The 20,813-nt window shown below is 46.1% G+C and overlaps 1 protein-coding gene across 1 annotated transcript in view; it reads right to left on the reverse strand.

Annotated features, from left to right (window-relative positions):
• Window positions 1–854: 854 nt before the first annotated feature.
• LOC126540604 (uncharacterized) overlaps window positions 855–20,813 on the reverse strand; it is a 31,740-nt gene continuing 11,781 nt past the window's right edge. Inside the window, exons 3-5 of the mRNA XM_050187444.3 lie at window positions 17,535–17,608; window positions 10,797–10,880; window positions 855–1,448 (exon numbers count right to left, since the gene is read on the reverse strand). Of these exons, the coding sequence (XP_050043401.1) occupies window positions 1,321–1,448; window positions 10,797–10,880; window positions 17,535–17,608 (286 nt within the window). The 3' untranslated portion in view covers window positions 855–1,320. The remainder of the gene's footprint in view (window positions 1,449–10,796; window positions 10,881–17,534; window positions 17,609–20,813) is intronic.

Genomic DNA, 20,813 nt, shown 5'->3' on the forward strand with positions numbered 1-20,813 from the left:
GTCACACAGTCTTCGTGGTTCCATCGCCGTCATTACGTCGTGGTCACGATGCCGCCCTTGCAAAATCGTGATCTTTCAATCATCCTCGTAATTCATAGCCGCCATGCGGTCCTCGTCATTATTACTTCACCGTTGTCTCAATATCGTCACGCGGTCGTCCTCCCGCCTTCGACGTAATACTATCGCCATTTCTCAATGCCGAAATTCGATGCCGTTGTTGTCAAAGTGTCGTCATATCTCATTGTCATCATGATGTGATGACGCTGTCGTCCTCAGGTCATCGCCGGCTTTGTGTTGTCCTCACACAATTGTGGTGCTTTCGTGGCTGTTCTGTCATCGCCACGCCACTGTCATCATTTCACTGCCATGCCATTGGCCATTGTAATGATTGCCATTGTCCTGCCAGTGTAATTATTGCGTCACTGTCATGAAACTGTCATTCTCCAATTGTCGACATACTGTCGTCGCCTCACCGTCCTCGTCATGGTATGCGCTTGAAGAGGCTGTAAGGTAATTTGCTACTTTTTAGAGAGTGCACTGGTTTACAATTTTTAAGCAGCTTCCATAGACTCGCTAGCTCTAATGGCCTGTAACAGCTGGCTAATGCAGTGTTAGTGCGACGAATATACGCCAGGCTCTAGCATCTCGTCTCGTAGTGAAAAGTTTTGCTCTGCAACGTACTTGAACGATCGTGTAAGAGCAACGGAAAGTCTGCTTTTGTGATGCCTCATTTTAATGTGTAGCATGCGCTGAAGAAAGCGAAGTAGACCTTGTTCGATTCGTTCATTTGAGTGATGCAATGAAGTATTTCGCAAAGCGATTTTAGCTGCCATTGATGCAGTAATGTAAAATAGGCATTCCAGAATTTTTTCTTTATTTTATTGTGAAATGGACCCGGTAACCGTACAATATATGATTTGCTATTTTGACACTGATTTTCTATTTTCTCAATCACATTACCTAATGCCTTGTAATGGTTGAATAGGCAATATTTAAGTAAGTAAAAAATTTAGTACTAAGCATATTGTGTAAGCACAATCTTTAAAGGAAAATAGGTTTCTCCAAGGAACTGCAATTATATGCCATTTGCTCTCAAAAGAGAGCAATCTCGCAGGCTGGTTTTGCATTCGACTGCTATAAAATGCTTCAGATTCAGATTCAGATTAATTGGTTCCAAAAAAAAAAGAAGTAATTACATGACAAATATACAGACGGCAGAATCTTTGAGAGCGATTTTGCATTCAGGTCCAAAAGTACCGTTTTGCTGTATTCGGATGTCTCATATTATACAACAATGTTTTGCATCACCGCGGGAATTTTTTATTGGCAGCTCTCATCGTAGATCTGGAAGGTAGGGTGGAATCCGCAGAGCAGTTCGAAGATATATTCGCAACATGCATGGGGCTGGCCGAGTTCAGCACCAGTCACCCACAAGCTGCAACCTTTACCTGCATAAGAAATTGTAGCAATAAGTTATTAAGGTGGTGACAAAGTAATGTTATGAGCAGTGCCGCATATAATAACGCTGGAACGAGAAGACATTGTAATAAGAGAATAAGTGCTCATTTAGTTTGGCACAAGTGTCTCATCCTTAACGGCGTAACGATACAACCTTATTGGCCGTTTTAAGCGTCTTAAGAAATCCTCACACTTTCAGCCGCTGCTGCGTATCTTCCTTTGATACTTGACGCCACATTTCTTCTTATACATCTTATATTCTATTCGTTAATACTATCTACTTGCGCTTACTCAATGAACCCCCTTTATTGATGATCACCAGTACTACCGTAATATTTACTGCAATTTGGAGGAAGGCTCACACCCGTCCTTTCCAATTGCTTGATTAATAAAGTTACTGGTCAGCTAGAACTCCCACTTTGAAGTAGATGTAAAAATTCATCTCTGACATTACTAATGTATCTATATATTTAAGGTACCTTAGGCGCCCATGGAACAATACTGTAGGGGGGAGGAAGGAACAACAATGTAGCACATTCGGTGGACACAAATCAATTGAGACAAAGACAGATACTCTTTCTCTGTTCAGCTTATCAACAACTCGAAAAAATCAAGAAAATAATAACATTTCTAAAAAATCAGAAAATGACAATCAACTATACACTTCGGACACATAAAAAACTTAGGTATCTTAAAACATATTTTGCAGATCCAATGAACATCCTGGAATCTATGTCAAGCGTGACATTCGTGAAGCATGTAATAAAATGCTATATATTTACCCATTTATTACTGCGTCCTTGGCGTAAAGGAAACCAAAGTGCGCACATGGTGTTCTCGTGTACGTGTTCTACGAATCTAACAGAAGCAGCGATCATGGCAACAGAGCTAGTACGCGTTGGTAAGGTTGAAATAGATGTCTTATTGTGGCCTAGCGCTTACTTAGATTTTTACTTAGATACCTGTGCTGGGGCACTGAGGTTCGAGCTCACCACCGGGCACGTCATTTAGTTTTTCAAGTATGAGCTTTTCCGATGGACAGCAGCAGCAACTCAGCCCACTCACACTCGGCCGACCCGACACCGATTTTGGTCTTCCAACTGTCAGCGACAACATTTCTTTCTTCGTGTCGGCGCCTGTCTCACATCGTACCGACACCGACAATCTGCCGAAATCCGGCGGAGAGCTCGGCTTCGGTGCAGTGTGACAGGGGCGCCGACATGAAGGAAAAAAGCACTGTCGCTGACAGTCGGCAGGCCGAAATCAGTGTCGTATTAGCCCAGTTTGAATGAGCCTTAAGTAGTCTGTCGACGATTAGCGCCGACTATTATGCACTGACAACATTCTTAGGAACCGCGCTAACCCTTCTCAAGTGGTATTGCCGACACCATAATCAGGATTGAGCGCATGCTGGATCATCCGCCGTTTTTGACATTTCTCAGGGAAAGATCACTCCTACTGCTTCGAAGTATTTCCAACTGTTTTGCTGCTGCATAGTTAGTCAGAATATTTGTGCAGTCTTGTACATAGCAACAATCACCTATTTATTGTGGACATGTTCCACAGTAAATGACCGCTCTTCATGACAAACTGCAAACACAGTGCGTTACTGCTAAATGGCAGGAGTATGTTTGTCTTTCCGATATATTGCACAGAATTATTGTGCAGGGGATTGTTTAGACACCATGAAACAAATTTAATCAGGCTAAATCGATGTCCTCATAGGCATTGATGGCTTTAAAGCTTAGTAGGTACTTGTGCAAGTCGAAGTGACCTGTCAGCAAACATTTGATCTTTAGAAATCCACACGCAGTGACTGAAAGAAAACCACGCTCTCTACTTTAGCAGGGTCATTATTTCTTCCTTGCATATCTTACAAACTTAAGGCAATCCAAACATGCTGCAATATTACCTCGAATCGCTCACGTCTCTCTAGCATGGTTGCTTCTACAACGTGTTTTTTTTATCGTGATAGCAATTATATGGACACTCCAGGTGCATTCTTGCAGTCGTCGCCACCATGATGTTCCGTAGAAAGTCCAAAGACGATAACTCAGTCATCGCACGCAGTATGCTGTGTGCGCGAGTGAAAGCGCGCGAGCGTGTGCAGACGATCACGGCTCAATCTCACGCGCGAAAGGGAGGAAAGCGGGGCGGAAGCGCGCCGTCTTTCGTCGCGCGCAAGGAACCTGTCACGGTGCGGCATTATTCGTTTCGACGAAGCACCGGTCAACGGGCGCTAAAAGGTCGTCGAAATAATGACGGGCAACCAAGACGACTATTGCCAGTTACTCGGACAAGCGGCCGAAAGTAGCCGAAGGCAGGTTTAGAGAATGTTTTTTTTTTTTTTGTCATCGGCGCGACCGTGACGCCCCGACAGCTTTTTGTAAGAACCCCTGTGTATTCTCTGCCCCGCGGGTGCAATGAGAAGCTTACTAAGAAAGCCGGGGCGCGAATAGTCCGAAATATGTGGTGTCCATATGTGACCCTGTTTCCACAAATTGCTGACAGTGTACGTGTGCCGACAGCGCCATATGGCCCGCTGCCGTCGTTTCTCCTGTGTTTGTGAACGAACAATAGAGGCGCGCCGCGGACTCAAAGGTGTGCGTGTGTGATGCAATACAAGTGCGTGACATCTATCATCAGGGGGAAGTAACCCATTCTTTCGCCCTTACTTAAAAAGGGCGCGGCGGGAGGAGCCGGGATATAATTGCGTGAACTTGATTACATCGTCACCAGTATTTGCCGTTTCCCAACACAGGGAACTAGGGAAATGAACAGTTATTTAAACGCAGGTACCAGACCGAGCTGAGCAGTCTAGAAGCTGAGCTGCTGAGAAGCGTCAAGGAGCTAATGCCGTTCAGTATCGCCTGGGCCACCTAGCAGCGCCTGAACTGCGAGCTATTAGTTGACGTAAGAGACGACAAACCAACGTCTGCAACGAAGCTCACGGTAGTTCCCCTCAAGTTAGCTCAACCTGCTCGAGGGAAGACGTCAGACCTAGACCGCGGGGAAACCCAGCCCAGCAATCGCGTCCACCGCGAGGAGATCGGTTTGCCAGCGTTCTTCGGGCAAGCTCTGCGGTCAACTCCACGCTTTACGGACTTGCTGCTGCTGCCTGGCCATGAGTATGCCGTCATTTGTTTTCTTTCAACTCTGTTTAGTTGATTACCGTTAAGTGTGTTTTATGTAGTGTTAATTTCTACATTTACTGTGAACTGTTCGTTGTATATCTTTTGTCTTCATCGTTGATATTGATTATGTGAATGTGTTAGTGTTCTTTTGTTCGTTGTGTTTCTTTTAATTTGTCTATCGCCGTCAGTCTACAAATAATTTTTTTTTTCTCTTTCTTCCGACTCTGACTTATTCGCTGTGTTCGCTTTAGTACAGAACGACCAACCGGTTTGTATACCCCGTCGACGACTTCGCGCGGGCGGCGAACGGGTGACAAGTCGTTATGGAACCGGAGGAAGGGTAGGTTGGGGGAAGGAAGCGTGGTACTACGGCAGCAATTGGGTATGGCGCGGCTTCGCGCGGTCGAGAGACCTTTATCTCGATAGCGATCTGCTTTGGGGCCCTGGTCTTGGTGGGCCGACGGCTCGTAGCTTTGCGTGTTCTGTTCGCCGCTCAGTTTGTGTTCAAGCGATAGACCTGCTACCACGCTTCCTCACGCCAGCGTTTTGACAGCGAGTGTCTACGGTGATCGAGATCGATGTGCACATGTTTGCGTGTACGCGCTGACACCATGCTTGTTAATTTAGTTAGTATGCGAGTGTTTAAAATTTCATTTCATTTATATTTTACTACTATCCGTACTTATTAAGGCTGAAAACTAATTCTCTATCACAATCGATGATTCGCCTTTCTCGCAAAACTGCGACTTTTTCCTCGAAGCAGACCGTGGACTGCATTTTCGCGGTTACTACGTCAACAAAGGGTAGCATATATATATCGAGTCAGCGTATACGTGCAGCCAGTTGAACTATCCCTACAAGTGTGCAGATTTCAGGCTCTGTTTACTACAGAAGTTTACAGCGAAACAAACCCGACCTACATGTCAAATTCATCAAGTATACGCCATAAGTACGTGTAACAGCAGCGAATTTTTACTGAAAGTCTCATGGCATGTATTTCGTGATCGCTGTCATCCAAAAATTTTTTTTTTGTCAGGTGGACATGCGTTCTAGTCTCATGAGCTACAATTTGTAAATTACAGTATGTGCCGGAAAGTGTCTGTATTGTTACGGAAAGATAAAAGAATAGGAAGGAAGAAGATCGTGAGATGCTGGCTGCTGCGAGTTCGTGCTGCTCAGCCATCCTTAACTACACTGACTCTGCTTCTCTATATATATTGTAAATATAGTCTCTCTATACTGCCAACGTTCCCGTAACATATTGGTGGGAGATGCTGGGTACCATGGCTGCAAACGGAGCTCCGCAGTGGACGTCGCATCACCGTCCGCACTATGAATGACGGTGAACACGCGGGATCAACGTCGTTGCCGCCTCCAGCGTCACCGTCGCCAGCTACGTCGCTTTCTCCTTCGGTGGTGCTTATGCACCCCAAGGATACTGGAACTTTCTGCGGGACCGATGGCGCAGACGTTGAGAAGTCTGTGGTGATGTACGAACGCGTGAGTGGAGTCAACAGATGGGACCCTACGTTTATGCTAGCTTACCTGTTGTTCTACCTAAGAGGCACGGCAAAGGTGTGGAACGAAACCATGAACAGCGCTTAACCAGCTGGGACCAATGCAAAGAGAAGTTGACACAGCTCTTTGGCAAACAAGCCGGCCGTAAAATTGCCGTAAAGCAGGAACTGAGGTCAAAGGCCCAATACCGCACGGAGTCTTATGTCTCCTACATCCAGGACATGTTGCCGTTTTGTCCCAAAGCCGATCACGACATGACAAAACCTGAAAAGGTTCGGCACGTGCTGAATGACACTGCTGACGACGCTTTTAATCTGCTAATATGCAAAAGTTGGTCAACAGTTGATGCTATCGTCAAAGAGTGCCGACAATTGGAGCAGGCCAAAGCCGACACATCTTGCAACATTTAGCCAGACTTCCCAATACTGCCGCAACGTCGAAGTGTGAAGATCAACCCGAACAACAGCATACGTCACCATCAGAGGACATGGTGCGAACCGTATGACGCGAAATGGATGCGATGGCGCCCGCGCCTTCCAGTTCGTGTAGACTTGATGATATCCCCTTTTCAGTCCCCCTCGTACAAGGCATCGTTTGCCAGGAGCTTGAAAACATTCGTTTACATTCTGTCTGTGCTGTCGCCAACCCCAGAGCCAACGAACGCCATTCTACTATATTCGCTCCGCCCCAATGCTTCTCTCCGCATTATCGCAACGGATCTGAATGGACCACTGCGGATGACCAAACAATATATTTCACCTCTCGTCGCATTGGTCATGTTGCCCGGACTGTCGCAACTGGTGTCCCTGAATACCTCACATGCTCGCCAACCTGAGATGTTTTGATGAAAATGCCTGCAATGATTTGCCCACCACCGAGTCTAACAGTGCCGGCAACTCTGCTAGGAACACATGGTATAGTCACACCATCGCCGCGCTGACACCAGTCTCGTTCACCGCAAACACGTCGCCCATCTTCCCGTGCGCCGCAGCCACGTCGCCTTTTGTCCCCTGTGGTCTTTTCGGCCGCACCCTTTCGAAAAACTAAGAAATGGAGCCCTCGGAGGAGGTGCTGCATTGCCTACTACTGCAGCAAATCGTCTGTCTGTACCTACAAGGAGAAGTGTATTTGACGTTATAGACGGCTTATCTTTCCAGGCACTTGTAGACACTGGAGCCTACGCATCTGTGGTGAGTGCTAGCCTACGTAGACGTTTAAACAAGGTCCTTACCCCAGCAGCTGCCCGAGTACTTTGTGTGGCCGACGACGCCGTGCTGGTTGTTCTCGGAATGTGTAGTGCGCACTTAAGTATAGCCGGCCACCCTACTTCTGTTCTCTTTGCTGTGATCGACAACTGCCCTCACAACGTTATCCTTGGATTGGACTTTTTATCCAATCGTTCTGCATACATCGACTGCTCAACCTGACTTCTTCAGTTAGAGCTACCTCAACTCGCCGATGCTGCGAGCACCACCCACCGCACTTGTGCTCCCTTCGCGATGTGCGTCTGTCACCCGACAAAGTTACTTACGCCAATTTGACCACCCAGCCACATGTTCCTGACAGTTAATATGTGCTTCGCCTCATCGTCGACGTGTTTTTGAACCGGAACGTTGCTGTTCCGCGTACGCTCGTCACGCTTACTGATAACGACGTCGTTCTACCGCTTCTGAATTTCAGCCTGTTCCCTCAAGTGCTTTCGGCCGCCATAATCTTGGCCAGTCTTTCTAGTAGTTCCGAATTTCACATTCAGAGTCTCAATGCCGGGAGTGGTTAATTAGCACCGATTGTAGCGCACAGCTGTGGTGATATGGAGATGCAATGTAATTCCTGTAACCTCTTGTGTTTATGATATTGTTTATGATAGTTTATGATTATGATAGTTCGAAAACAAAACACGGATAGCCCAACATTACAAGCCGTAATTGCCTCCGTATTGCTGGTTACCTGCAGTAACCTCAAGAATGTGTATTTTTATTTTGAAGTTATGCGTTCCTTATGCTAGCACTAGAAATGTCATTGCCCATTGATGATGCAGTAGGCATTTTTTTCACATTACCTGAAGTACTTCTAAAATATTTTAACTGAGAGCGCATCTGCAAGAGTGTCCGTACTGTAGAGCCTAAAAAAAGTTGGCAATTGCAAGATATTTTTCGGTATTACTGTAGCTATGCCATAGAAACTGTGTGAAGGAAACTGGGTCGCCTAATTGAAGCATTACGTAAAGATCCCGAATATTTTCTTTAAAAAAGCGGCTTCGAACATATCAAGGATAGGACCCTACCTGCATTATTTGTTGCGACATTATTGTGGATGCTTTGTGCGCAGTTGTTTTGAAGACATCAACTGTGATGTCCATACTTTTTGAGCAGACGTACATAGAGATAGGCCAGATAACAACGCTAGCAGAAGGGCAGTGGGGACAAATACTAACGAGGCAGCAGCAGCGTGGGCGCAGCCGCTCACGTGCAGAACATTATCGCTATATAGCTGACATTCTTTCATCACCACAAAGAAGCCGACGAGGAAGCTGTGAAGAGCGTCAGCAACGCCGAAAAGTCAAAATGGACTAAATGTGAAATGTGGATGTTCATTGGCCAGCCAGCGACAGTGACTGATGCCGCTCAAGAAGCATAATAGCGGACAGAACAAATCCAGGTTTTGCTTTACCAGTTTGGATTTTTGTCGGAATTAATTCATTCTTTCCTGCGCCGTGAACGGCCTCGTCCAACAAGACATAAGGACTACAAAAAAGTCATAACGGCCTCCCTCACATGATTAAACATTGCAAGGCGGAAGCCAAGAACGTCACGCAAGGTTGCTCGAACGCCTAGAAAGCACCCCTGCTCCCCATATTTTACTGGATACGCTGCGATGTTCACAGTTCGTGGTCATTTATGAAGGTACCAAAGAGGGGTAGAGATGGACACGAACAATATATTTTTATTTTACCTTAAAGTTATTCCTGTTTACAGAGTGCGGAGTTCTCTGTCTACCTTGTGCCACTAAATATGCCTGGAACGGATCCGGTCGTATTAAGGTGAAAACCTTAATTAGCTTAGTGCAGTGACTCGTACCTAAGAAAACGCGGTGGCTTGTCTAGTCGTACAAAAAACGTCATCAGAAGCAATGGCTCATATCAGCGTGAGCAAGCAAAGCTGTAATGGCTCATACCCCGTAAACATACAAAACACAGAACAGCATACGTTTCGATAAAGAACAAGCTCAAAACAAGCATCCGAACCACCAATAAAGCATTGCCTACAGCCTTCGGAAGTACGCTACGGCCAAGGATGTTCGCCAAACGAGAAAGAAGGTGTGACGTGCGAAGAACGGCGGGCGCAGTGCGTTGGGCCGCAAATGCTGCTTTCCGCTGCTGAGAGGATGCAATGTGAAGTCGAAGGGAAACATCGTTGGCGTGAATTTGACCGCATTAAACGAGCGCTGCAAGCCGCAGCTAAGCATCGAAAACGAGCCGAAGAAGCTGAATTGCGAAAGCCGCAACGTGACGATGCGAGACGGCAACGTAGAGAGGAGGCGGAATGGCGCATACAGCGACTTGCCACACGTGTACGTCACGCTGCGGCTCGTTATGTCTTGCAAGAAATCGGCCCTCTCCGATCATATATATGACGTAATACATTATCAAGTGTGCAGCAGGCTTTCGCCTCCACGTGTTGCAGGAGTGTAACATGCTGCTGAAGTTTCGATCTCTTCCCTGCTCTTTTCTCATCAATGCTCTAAACGTCCCTTACTTATCAAGAATGCGGAATGGCTGATGCTCCCTTCCGCTTTCTATCCAAGCGCTCCTGGATGTAGTACGTTACCTACGAGTCCAATCGGGTGAATTCCACGAGGACGCCCTGAAGTAATCTCCGGAATTTCGCTGCAGCATATGCCTGCCTCATCTAGTTGCGAATATTTGTTACGGCTTGTTCTTTTCCTTCGACGACCAACTCGAGCCTCAAACAGCAAGGCACTGCCCTGTGTGTTATCGTACCGATTTTTCCTTCTACTTTTTTCCTTCTCTTTCTTGTAAACTTCCACGATCTCTCTTGCTTCCATGCTTCGCATCCATTTCACCGCTTCTCTCTCTCACTTTCTTTTTGATTGGTCATAGTTTTCTATTTACAGTTTCAATCGCACTAGCAAATTTATTAGCGACATCTCGTGACCCTTGGCGTAACTACAACGCATTTTAAAGATTGTTGTGTTGAATGAATGAATGTTTTCGGTAAAGGACAATTATAAAAGGACAGTATGGTAACACAATCGTATGTTAATGATCATGTTGCGGTCAACAGCACTGGCATATGATACAATAGGTTACCGCAATGCCATTTTTCTGTGCCATATGGCTAAATATCGCGTCACGACATGTCGTGACACGAAATGGCCGTACACATTTCCGGTAACCCGGTATTCCGCAAGGCGTAACGTGTTTACGGAAAAGCTAGAACTCTTTAGGAGCTGCGTGGCGCCGGCCCTCCAGAAGGCATTGCAAGACCGCTGCAGCCATCATTTTCCCTCTAAGGTACCTCTCATAGTTACAAAATTGTTTTAAGTCGTTATAGCCCTTCAAGGACTTAATCAGTCAATATCATTTATTTCTTGTTTTGTTGCTGCCGCATGCACTTTGCGGAGGCGTTGTGTACACTCACGCACAAAATAAACAAGCACACTCACCTTCGTTAATATAGCTGTGCCGTATCACTTTGCACGAGTGGCAGTCCCGATAGGCTATTGTGAGATTTATGCTGGATTCAGGGTCTGAAAGGGATTGAAAGAGCAAGGCAGTCAGGGTAAATGTTGCGTCTATTGCTCAATAACTGTTCTGCGGAATCCGACAAAACCTCTTTGAAATTCGTGGCTTACTGGCGAAGCAACGGCGTCCATCTAGTTCCATATCGGGACGCAAAGTAATGAGAAAAGGTCAGTTTTGGGGTTTTACTGTTCTCTCAAGTCTGGCAATATCGTGTGGACTAGTTCCTCTGCTATTTCGTATTCTATACACCGCTTTAAAACAAACACCAAGTGGCAGAAGACACCCCACCCCCTCTTTTCGAGCCATCGACTCTGGGCTTGCAATAAATAAACCCATACATACAAACCTCCTTAAAACAGTGAACGAGGGATAGTGGATGGCTCCAGAAAGAAAGAGAGAGAGAAAGAAATACGAAAAAGCGAACAGTACTTAAATATACAGCTGCATGAATCCATATACGCAAAACCATCAAGGAAATGAAGATAGCTGCCCCACTGTCGCACGCACATGTAATAACGCGAATGCACGCAAGCTACTATGTGAAGTACAACTACAGGCCTACGACACGCACAGGTTCGGTTCGAAGCTGTCGACGCGGAGACAAGGCGGCGTCTGCAATGAGTTCGGGCGTGACGTCAGTGAGGCATCTTAAATCCTTATACGGTTTAGGGGCTTCTGGCACAAGCTTGGATGCAGGATAGGGGTCAAAACCTGGACTCGGTCGGTGAGCTGATAAGCGGCCTCACGTTGACTAAGCTGTAACGTGATGTAGTTGATCTTATTGCTACCGGATGAGCTCTCGGGCCAGCTGACAGGCTTCTTTAGCGCGGAAGATATCGAACGACATCTGGGAGTAAGGTTGCTATATTTGTCTCATGGTAGCATAGATCCGAGTATGGTTTGCACCTTGTGACCGTAGACCAGGTAGTATGGTGTCCCGTTGTTTTCTGCATTGCGGTGTTGCATGCAAAAGCGATGTACGGAAAAATCTCGTCCCACGTTTTGTACTGGACATCCACGTACATTATAAGCATGTATACAGTTGTCCTATTCGATCTCTCTGTCAGCCCATTTGTGTGTGGATGGTGGCGGTTGTTTTGCGGTGGCTGGTACAGCTCCGCTTGACAACGTATTCCATCACCAGGGCTGGGAATGCAGTTCCTCCACCTCTAATCACGTGAGACGGAGTGTGGTGCCGTAGCATGATGTGTTGCATGAAGAAGTAGGCTACTTCGGTAGCAGTGCATGAGGTAGGTCCTCTGTCTGAACGAAATGATTCAAGTAGTGTGTTGCCGCTACAATCCGTTTGTTTCCCAGAAGCGACAAAGGCAAGGGTCCGAAAATGTCCATGCCCAGGAAAAGCTCTATGTCCACGAGGTCAAAAAGTCGCTTGAGAAGCTGAATTGGTTTAAGTGACCCAGCAGTCTTCATAGGTGGTCACTTGCGGCGCGGACATTCAAGACATCATATCACAAGCGGTGAACTCTAAATAATAGCCGTAGTCAGTGTTACAACCGGCACACCTAGGCGATAGTACTCGAGAAGCCGTAGTCCCCGATGTAGGTTTGTCGTCCCGGATGCCAGTGGACACGATGAGATGACAGTCTTCATCTCTGCCACGGGTGTTTTTCTTGTAAAGGACGCCTCTCCAGAAACAGGAGGAGGACAGTGTGAGATGAATGTGGCAAGCAACTTACATTTCCGGCCCTCTAATTGATGAGTATGTGGCTGTAACTCTTAGGCCCGTCCAATCCACGACATCAAGTTAGAATCAGTAACGACACCGAGAAAACCACTGAACATCTCGCGGGATGTTAGACGGGTGTGCACGGAAGTGCATCGGCTTCTTCATGCTTGCGCCCAGACTTGTACACAATCATGACATTAAATTTGTGCAAAGCGCAAAGTCTAACGAGATAGACGTCAAAACGGAACTCAGAGATGGCCAGCCAGCCCAGTGAGTGGTGATCTGTCAGCGCTTTGATGGGGCTTCCATATCGGTGAGGCTGGAATTTTGTCATGGCCCCCACGCTCTCCAAGCACACTTCTTCTGAAGTAAAATGGTTAGGCTTAGCTTGTAAGAGAGCGAGACTGGCATAGGCTATGACCTGTTAAAGGCCGCCCTATTGCTGTACAAAAAACAGCGCCAAACCCGACATTGCTTGCGTCTGTGTGCACCTCTATAGTGGCCGCCTCCCCGAAACGGGCACGTACAGCTGCTGCCTGCAAGCGTGGTTGTAGACCTCTAAAGGCATTTATTTGCTCTGTGGTGTTCACGAAGGGTAGGTCTGCTCTGCTGAGCCGATTGAGTGGCCCGGCTATCTTGGAAACGTTTCCAACGAATCCACGATAATAGGCGCACAAGCCAAGAGAACTTTGTATTGCTCTTTTGTCTTATGGAACAAGAAAGGCGGCCATGGCAGTGGTGCTGCCGAGATCATGTTGGACTCCATCGTCGCTCACAACTTCTTGCAAAATTTTCTGGCCCTTAATAGCCTAAGACACATTTGACGTCTCACAGTGATGTCGGCTGAGCGGATGACCTTAAGAACCGTTCTAAGGTGCTTCAGATGTTAATTGAAACTCTAGACGATAACCACATGAACGGGGTACACTATACCAATTTGATACTTCAAGACAGCGAGAACAGTATTCATAATTCACTGGAAATTGGCTGGAGTAAAATAGAAGCTGAAAGGAAGAACTAAGGGATGGGTAAAGGTCACCCGGACTTACAAACGCAGTCTTTACTCGGTTTCCCTCATCGACCACAATGGGTCAATAGCCACTCACATCAATTGATGAGAATACTCAGTAAAATTATTTACTACCGCTACCGAAAAACCTAATTTGCTACGGCCTAAATACTGGCGGGGCCCGCGTAAGCGGTTGTCGACACGTGGTGGCAGGTAAACGTCTATTTTAGCAGCACTGTCTAGCTTCCTGTAATCGAAGCAGAAGCGCTGTGTTGCGACTTGATTTTTAGCAAGAACGTCGGGTGAGGACCACGGAATGTTAGATGGTTACATGGTGCCACAGTGCAACACTTCCGTTACTTGGGTGTGAATGGCCTCGGATTTTTTAGTGGAAACGCGAAACGGCTACCGTGGAATAGTGAAACCGTAATCACCGGTAATAACTCCTTGTTTCGGGAGCGGCGTTTCGCAAATCTTAGAGGAGAGGGCGAAACAGATCCGATATTTCATTTAAACAGATTCTGTTCAGAAGGTCATGATACGCTCAAAGTTATATATACTTACAGTGTAACTGTGAATAAAGTCCATGCGGATATGAACTGGAGACCCCTTCCGCGGGATGCAGCAAGTGACTTCAAATGTCGAAGGACCATACGACAGCCCAACGGGATAGCGATGTCATCGATAGCTATGCGATTGCGCGATCAATTCTATGGCATGATAGCCTTTAAAGAAACCCCCCCCCCCCCCCCCCAGCTTCCCACTTGTACATCAATATTCCGCGCACGTGTCAACTAAAGCGTTGACCTGAAGGCCGTCCAGCAGCACACGTATTTCAAGCGAGACCAAGTCATCCAGTTCTGATGAGGGCGCCGGCGATTCATTGTCACGGCACCGAAGCCGGCATTCACTGTCTTCATTGCGTGTAAACCCTGTTATGTTCACTGAATCTTCGTCATTTCATGCAAGCTTCAATAGAAGGTATTCCGCACGTCGAGTATCAGTACCTAGCTCCCGAATGCCGCCTCAGTTTTCCAGACAAGTGCTTGGCGAGCGCCCCAGTGCCACCCCTCCGAAACGTGGGCAAATGGCTGAGGATCAAGTCACAGAGGCTGACTGCTAGTCACGTCGTCAAACTTTCTTACGTTGCTGCTCGGGATAATCTTCGATTTTCCTTGGCCTGCAGCCAACTACAGAAGACGGCGAGTTTACAGAAAAATGGTGCAGCCCCAGTTATCAGTATAGGCACTCGTGGTAGATGTACCCGGCCTCACCACAGTGTAGCAAAGTGGTCCAGTGTTCGATGCGTTACAGATATCAGATTCCACATGGACGCAATGCGGCTGTCGAATCCTAAACCAGCGTGGGCTGGTTGGATCGAGATTGGACGTTTGCCATGCACAGCGGCTTCGCAGCGAATAGTAGGCATGGAGTGTCACAAGGCGGCTTAGTCATATTTCAGGAGCTGAATTGCTGTGAGCGCAGGCGCCTTCATCACATCGCTAGGCAAAGAAGCCCTATGGGCTTGCTGGACCTCATCGCAGATAACACTGGGAATGGAACCAACCGCAGGCTGGCTCTCTTCATATAAGTTTCGAAGTTTCTCGCGTATGACAGAGCGAACAAACTGGCGACCCCAGTGAAAGCTGCTGCTCCAGGAGGCTGTGGACATGTCGGGCCTTGATAGTGCGTTCGTTTGACTGTGAAATAAGCCAAACCGCCGATGATGTATTATCTCCATCGTTAGAGCTCGAACGGGGTGGCACAGCTTTTTCTCATTTGGCACCGTAGGATTTACTCGCTTGAGGAGACGCTTTATCTATTTGACTTGTATCTTAACGGTCTGATTTCGCAGTTTAACGCGGGATTGGAGCGCACATTCAGCCCTTTCTAGGTGATGAACGCTTGCGAAGCACTCGATGCACCGACGCCCGAATGGATGCCCGCAGTTAAGACGCCTTCTCTATGTTGAAACCGGCTGCGCGCCCCATCGTACAAGCTTAAGTAGAGGTTGCAGAGGTTTGAGGTGTCATCCGAGTGATTTAAATGAGCGACATATTGAAAGTTAGCAAGTCAATATTCCAAATGTTCAAGTTATTCTCCGTGAAATGTGTTCCGCATCCGCTGGTTCTGAATGGTACGGTAGGTCTGCGTATGATACTTCATGGCGGTTCAAGTTTGTCGTTATCGCTCTCTCGTCCGGGAGTTGCAATTCTGGAGGCAGACATCGTTGCCTTCAGCTTGCCCTATATATTGGAGTGTCAACAAGTGCAGGGCTGGTGTACCGGCTGCAGAAGCTCGTCCATTTCTCGTCCATTTCTGGTGCATGGAGTACGTCGTTGTACCCAGAACCAGCACCAATTTGTCATGCAGACTTATGTCAAAAGGGCAGACTTGGGTTTTACTGGTAGTGGAGATATAGCGATGGTGAGTAGATAACTTTCTAAACTACCTCGTCTTCTATACGCCTCCTTAAGACCACCGCCATGTGGCACTGTACACGCAATTTTACGTGTGTCGGCTATGCTTGATAATATGCTTTATTCTTACGCTAATCAATCGCTGTTTTACTGCGACAGCAGTTCAGAGCTCCAAGGTCTGTTTTCTGTGTGAATGTATCCTTTCTAGTGCGCCGACTATGGTCGACATCAAGGTTTCATGGTTTCCGTCAGGTCACCTGCTTACTCTCAGCTTCAGCCGTGTCGATGTGAAAAAAAAATCTGAAATGCTACACACCGCCATCGCTTCCACTAGAGTTCGATCTCATGCTCCTGTGAACTTGGTACTTGAACTACGGCGCTGATATATGGCCTATGTGTCGCTGTACTGTCCCATGTGGGCCCAGCAAATTCAACAGCAGCACTGCTAGCTGAGGGCAGATGGACATCGTGCATTGCCATTAGGGACGATACTAAGACCGCAGCCAGTTAGCGGCCTTGACGAGGCAACTTTCAAAGCATTCAAATATTTCTTTTTTTACATGTATGGACATGTGCCGGAAATGCGGGACACGCTTTCTTGCAGTGACTCGCCTCCGTTTTTCTTGATCTGTATTTTCTTATCGCTCTTGCATGTATTAGTGTCCATGCGTACTAAAGCGTCCTTTATTATAATTTACCCACCTGTTTATTTTTAAAGCAGGCTTATTTTTTGACGGAAGTGGAATGCTTTGAACGAAGATTTAGTGTTACAAGCCTATGTAGTTACGTCCCATGGAACTTCATTCTGCATTCTGAGATTTTACATGCCAGAACCACGGTATGATAATGACAGATGCCGTAGTAAAGGACTCCGGATTAATTTTGACCACCTGAGCTACTTTAGCCTGCACCCAATGCACGGCACACGGGTTATTTTGCATTTCACCCACATCGAAATCAGACTGCTGCGGCCGCAATTCGATCCCGCTCCCTCGGGCTTTGTAGCTCAACGCAATATGCACGACACCACCACGGCTGGACATGTAAGCCGAGCTGCGCGAATGCAAGGTGCAGGCATTGCAGCTGAGCCAGCCTGGTCATGCTAGTAGTCCCTTATTGTAAGCTTGGCCTACAGTATTAAAGCAACGGAATGAAACTTCACCCCGCACTCACCCTTCCCACGCCCCTACTCGGAATCAAAGTGGTATTTCCAATAGGGAAGGGGAAGCACCTTTTTACTCAGCTTATGCGCCACGTTCACGCTTATTTGGTAGTGGGTCCAAGATTTTGCGCCTAACAGAGGCTCTGAGAGGCGTAGTATTTTTTCACTCATTGAGAAGGCCCGAAAAGGCGATAATGTAGGTCAGCAAGAATGCGTTGTCCAGGCTGCTGTCACACTGAGTTCACAGTTACGGAGGAGTTGCAAAAATGTGCAGAATCCTTCTCGCGTGTCTTCGTATATATCTATTTCAAAAGAATGGCTTAACGCCAACTCATGTTTCTCCTAAGTATTCACAATATGGTAGAACGAAAGTTTTCTTACTGTCAACGGGCTGCACGTTGAGAACGTTTTTTGCTGTGTAACCAGGCGAAGACATCAGCTTGAACGTTGTATTTCTGTAACGTAAAAAAACACGCCACGGCTATGCGAGGTATTCCATACTTGTTGCTGCCAGAAAAAAAATGCATTCTCGCGAGCAGGGGCCCTATAACGTAAAACTATTCCAATCTGTTTCTATTCCAATCTCCTGACGTCAAATTTGCGTAACCACCAACGCAAGCACCGGGCGGTCACCCGCAGGGTTGTCTTAACAGACCCTCAGCAAAGAAGAGTTGGCAGAATGAGGGGGTAAACGTGCCGAAAGTGCTCGAAAACGTTACCCGGCCACGCAAGAAGTTTTATTATACGCAAATACACCCATTCTCTCCGGCAGGTGCGAGCAGCCAGTGTCTGAGCGATCGGCGGCAGCCATCTTTTATTCCTTTCGGAACGGGGCAGCCTGCGGCTATTCCGAAGAAAATTCAGTTGTGTTCGGCATATTAATGCATCTTTATCGCGTACACGTCACTTTGACGCGGTGAGTTCTTGCGGTTTTGTGACGTCGCGTGACAGGCAGGTGAAGTGGGGGCAGCCCGAAAGCTTTTTACCAATAGCCGAGGGCTAATGGCGAAAAGGGGTCGAATCAGAAATAACTGTTTTTCTTTTTTCTGTCAAATCATGCATAATCAGTGTGTACACATCATATCAGATGGGGAGGTATCGCGGTTTTCGTGACGTCGCGTGATAGACAGGTGAAGTGGGTGTGGTCGAAAAAAGTTTTTGACCAATCGTGGAGGGCTGATAGCAGAATTGGAATAGAAAAGTTTGGAATAGTCTTACGTTATAGCGTTCCAGGTTTCCATAGAAAATAGCATTACCGTATTATTCATTCCCCCTAGCCACTTTTTTGTCCACGGAAGAGGAAGGCCTTGTACCTTTATGCTGGCTCCAACAAGTGGGATCTCTTACGATTGTCTAAGCTCCATCCATTTTGCCGATTAAGCAAAATATATAGGGTTGTTCGAGATAAGTTCTTTCAAGTTATGCAAAGGCACATTATTGCTAAGAGAGTGATTCCTCTCCAATTTTGTTCAATCCTGTCTTGCGTAACTAAGAGCATTTTTGTTTGCGAGGAGCGGGACCTGCAAACATAATAAGACTGAAAACATAATAACATTTCGGCGATTTTCGCGATAGCAACCAAAACAAGATTTCTTGCGACAACTTTGGAAAGCATTTTGCGAAATATTATTGCGTTGTTTGGCGATTATTTTTGAGAGATCGATTCTTCTGGCCTGAATAAAATTACTGAAGCAAGGTGTGCGACTGGGCTAATTGGTAATCCATTACAAATGCAGTGAACCAGTGCGCTATTTTCACAACCCAAAAAGATGTTTTGTCATATTTGTGCAATCGACTGCTACTTGTACATCGTATGTAGCTATGCAACTATCGTTAAAGATGGAGGGATGATAAGTATATATGCAGACCAAACGTACAAAATGGTAAAGAAAAAAAGAAAGATTGCGATTGACTTAACATGACAGTTGTAGCCTTGATATGGGGACCGCCACATCTGCATAGTCCTCTTTCCAATACCATACACTGCCCATACACAGTTGATGTCTCCAACAGCACTTCCTTAAAGTGGAAGCGATCACTTATGTTTCGATAAGGCTTGCCAGTGGTTGAATATAACAGCTTCCTCCAAACTTTAGCCAAAAACTTTCTATCATCAAAGAGCATTGCCCGTAGACACTTAGGTACGTATATACGTAGACAATACTTATCTTCTTACATGAAATGACAGCTGTTATCAATGATATCCTTAATGAATTTACAAATCCTAAATGTATGCTTTGAGGATCCGATTTTTTTTCAGCCCATTGGGTTGATTTTAAATAGTTGTGGAATTTTTCGTTTTAACTATTTTCATTCAAGTTGGTTTATCTACACTTTTATTTGTACGCAAATCTTTCAGTTCTATAGTCGTATAAGCTGTGCAGGTTCCTCTATATGTTCATTTCTCGTCCCTCTTGCTTGGTTTTAGAAGTGCAGTATGTACTCAGCAAATAAATCAATAAATAAATACAAAAATTTATCATATAAATATAATGTAAGCATTTATGCGATTTTCATCTTCATCTGTACAAAGTCATCATCAATCATCGGTTCGTGTTCGTTTTTGCGCCGGCGCCATTTTTTCTTCTTGCAATAAAGCGTCGTCTCGACGGTGGTCTTTAAATATATGACCAAATTTCAGAACAATTTCTAAGCTTCATAAGCAACGCCTGATGATTCAAGGATTTGTTTTATCTCCAAATAAGGCCATATATTTCGTGGTAAAGTACGGTAATTTTTAGGCCAATTTTTCGTTGCGAGATTTTGCGGGCTCACAAGGTCGAGGTAGCTTGTCCTCGCCTGTCCCATCTGTCGTTGTCTAAATAAAGCTCGCTTAAGTTTCCAGGGAACAGAACCAGAGAGGTGTTACTCTGTTGCCAGTCGAGCCAACGAAACTGATTCTGTCTTAAACCGTACTGAAAATAATTTTGGACAAATAATTTATTCATGCTCACGAGCAATTCCAGTATCAAACGTGTGTAATCAAAGAATCTATTCGATCGCGATTATTTAACTTTAGTAGCTGCCCTTTCCATCCGAGGTGACACTCAACATCCTAGTAAGCAAGCCTAATACCATTTTTATATCGATGACGCACGTGGGCCATACTATGCAACAGGCTCATTATTGCGTACAAATACGGCAGCGTTAGCCATAAGCTATTAAATAAAATATAACACTTCTTTGACCTTAGTTAAACCTATAACGGTGGACACATGTGATAAATATATCGTTTCTACAGTTGTAAGACTTTCTTTTGACTTCACACACAGTAAATTATTGAAACGGGCAACTTCTACGCTTTACCTTCACACTGCCTTGCTGAAGTCACAGGAGTAGATCCGGTTTCTGTTCTGTGATCCCCTATACCCGATAACTGTAGCTGCGAGTAAACAATTGCCCACCTTCTCTGTCAGTGTCCCTGCTACAGTTCGCCCAGGAAAGAACTTTCAAGAGTGCTAGATAGTCTTGACAAACGCCCTTTGTTGGAAGAAAAGGCGCTGGGAGATTGGCCGAGACCGTCCTCAGCACAGAAGGCTTTGAAAGGGTTGCTGTGCTTTTTGCGTAAGGCTAATCTTTTAGACAGACCTTAAGCAGTGACGTATTCTCCTTTCCTTGTTCTCTATAATTTTTGCTCTTCTTTCCTTACTTCCTTTTTCT

This window comes from Dermacentor andersoni, chromosome 2 (assembly GCF_023375885.2).
Source record: "Dermacentor andersoni chromosome 2, qqDerAnde1_hic_scaffold, whole genome shotgun sequence".
Taxonomy (NCBI): Eukaryota; Metazoa; Arthropoda; class Arachnida; order Ixodida; family Ixodidae; genus Dermacentor; species Dermacentor andersoni.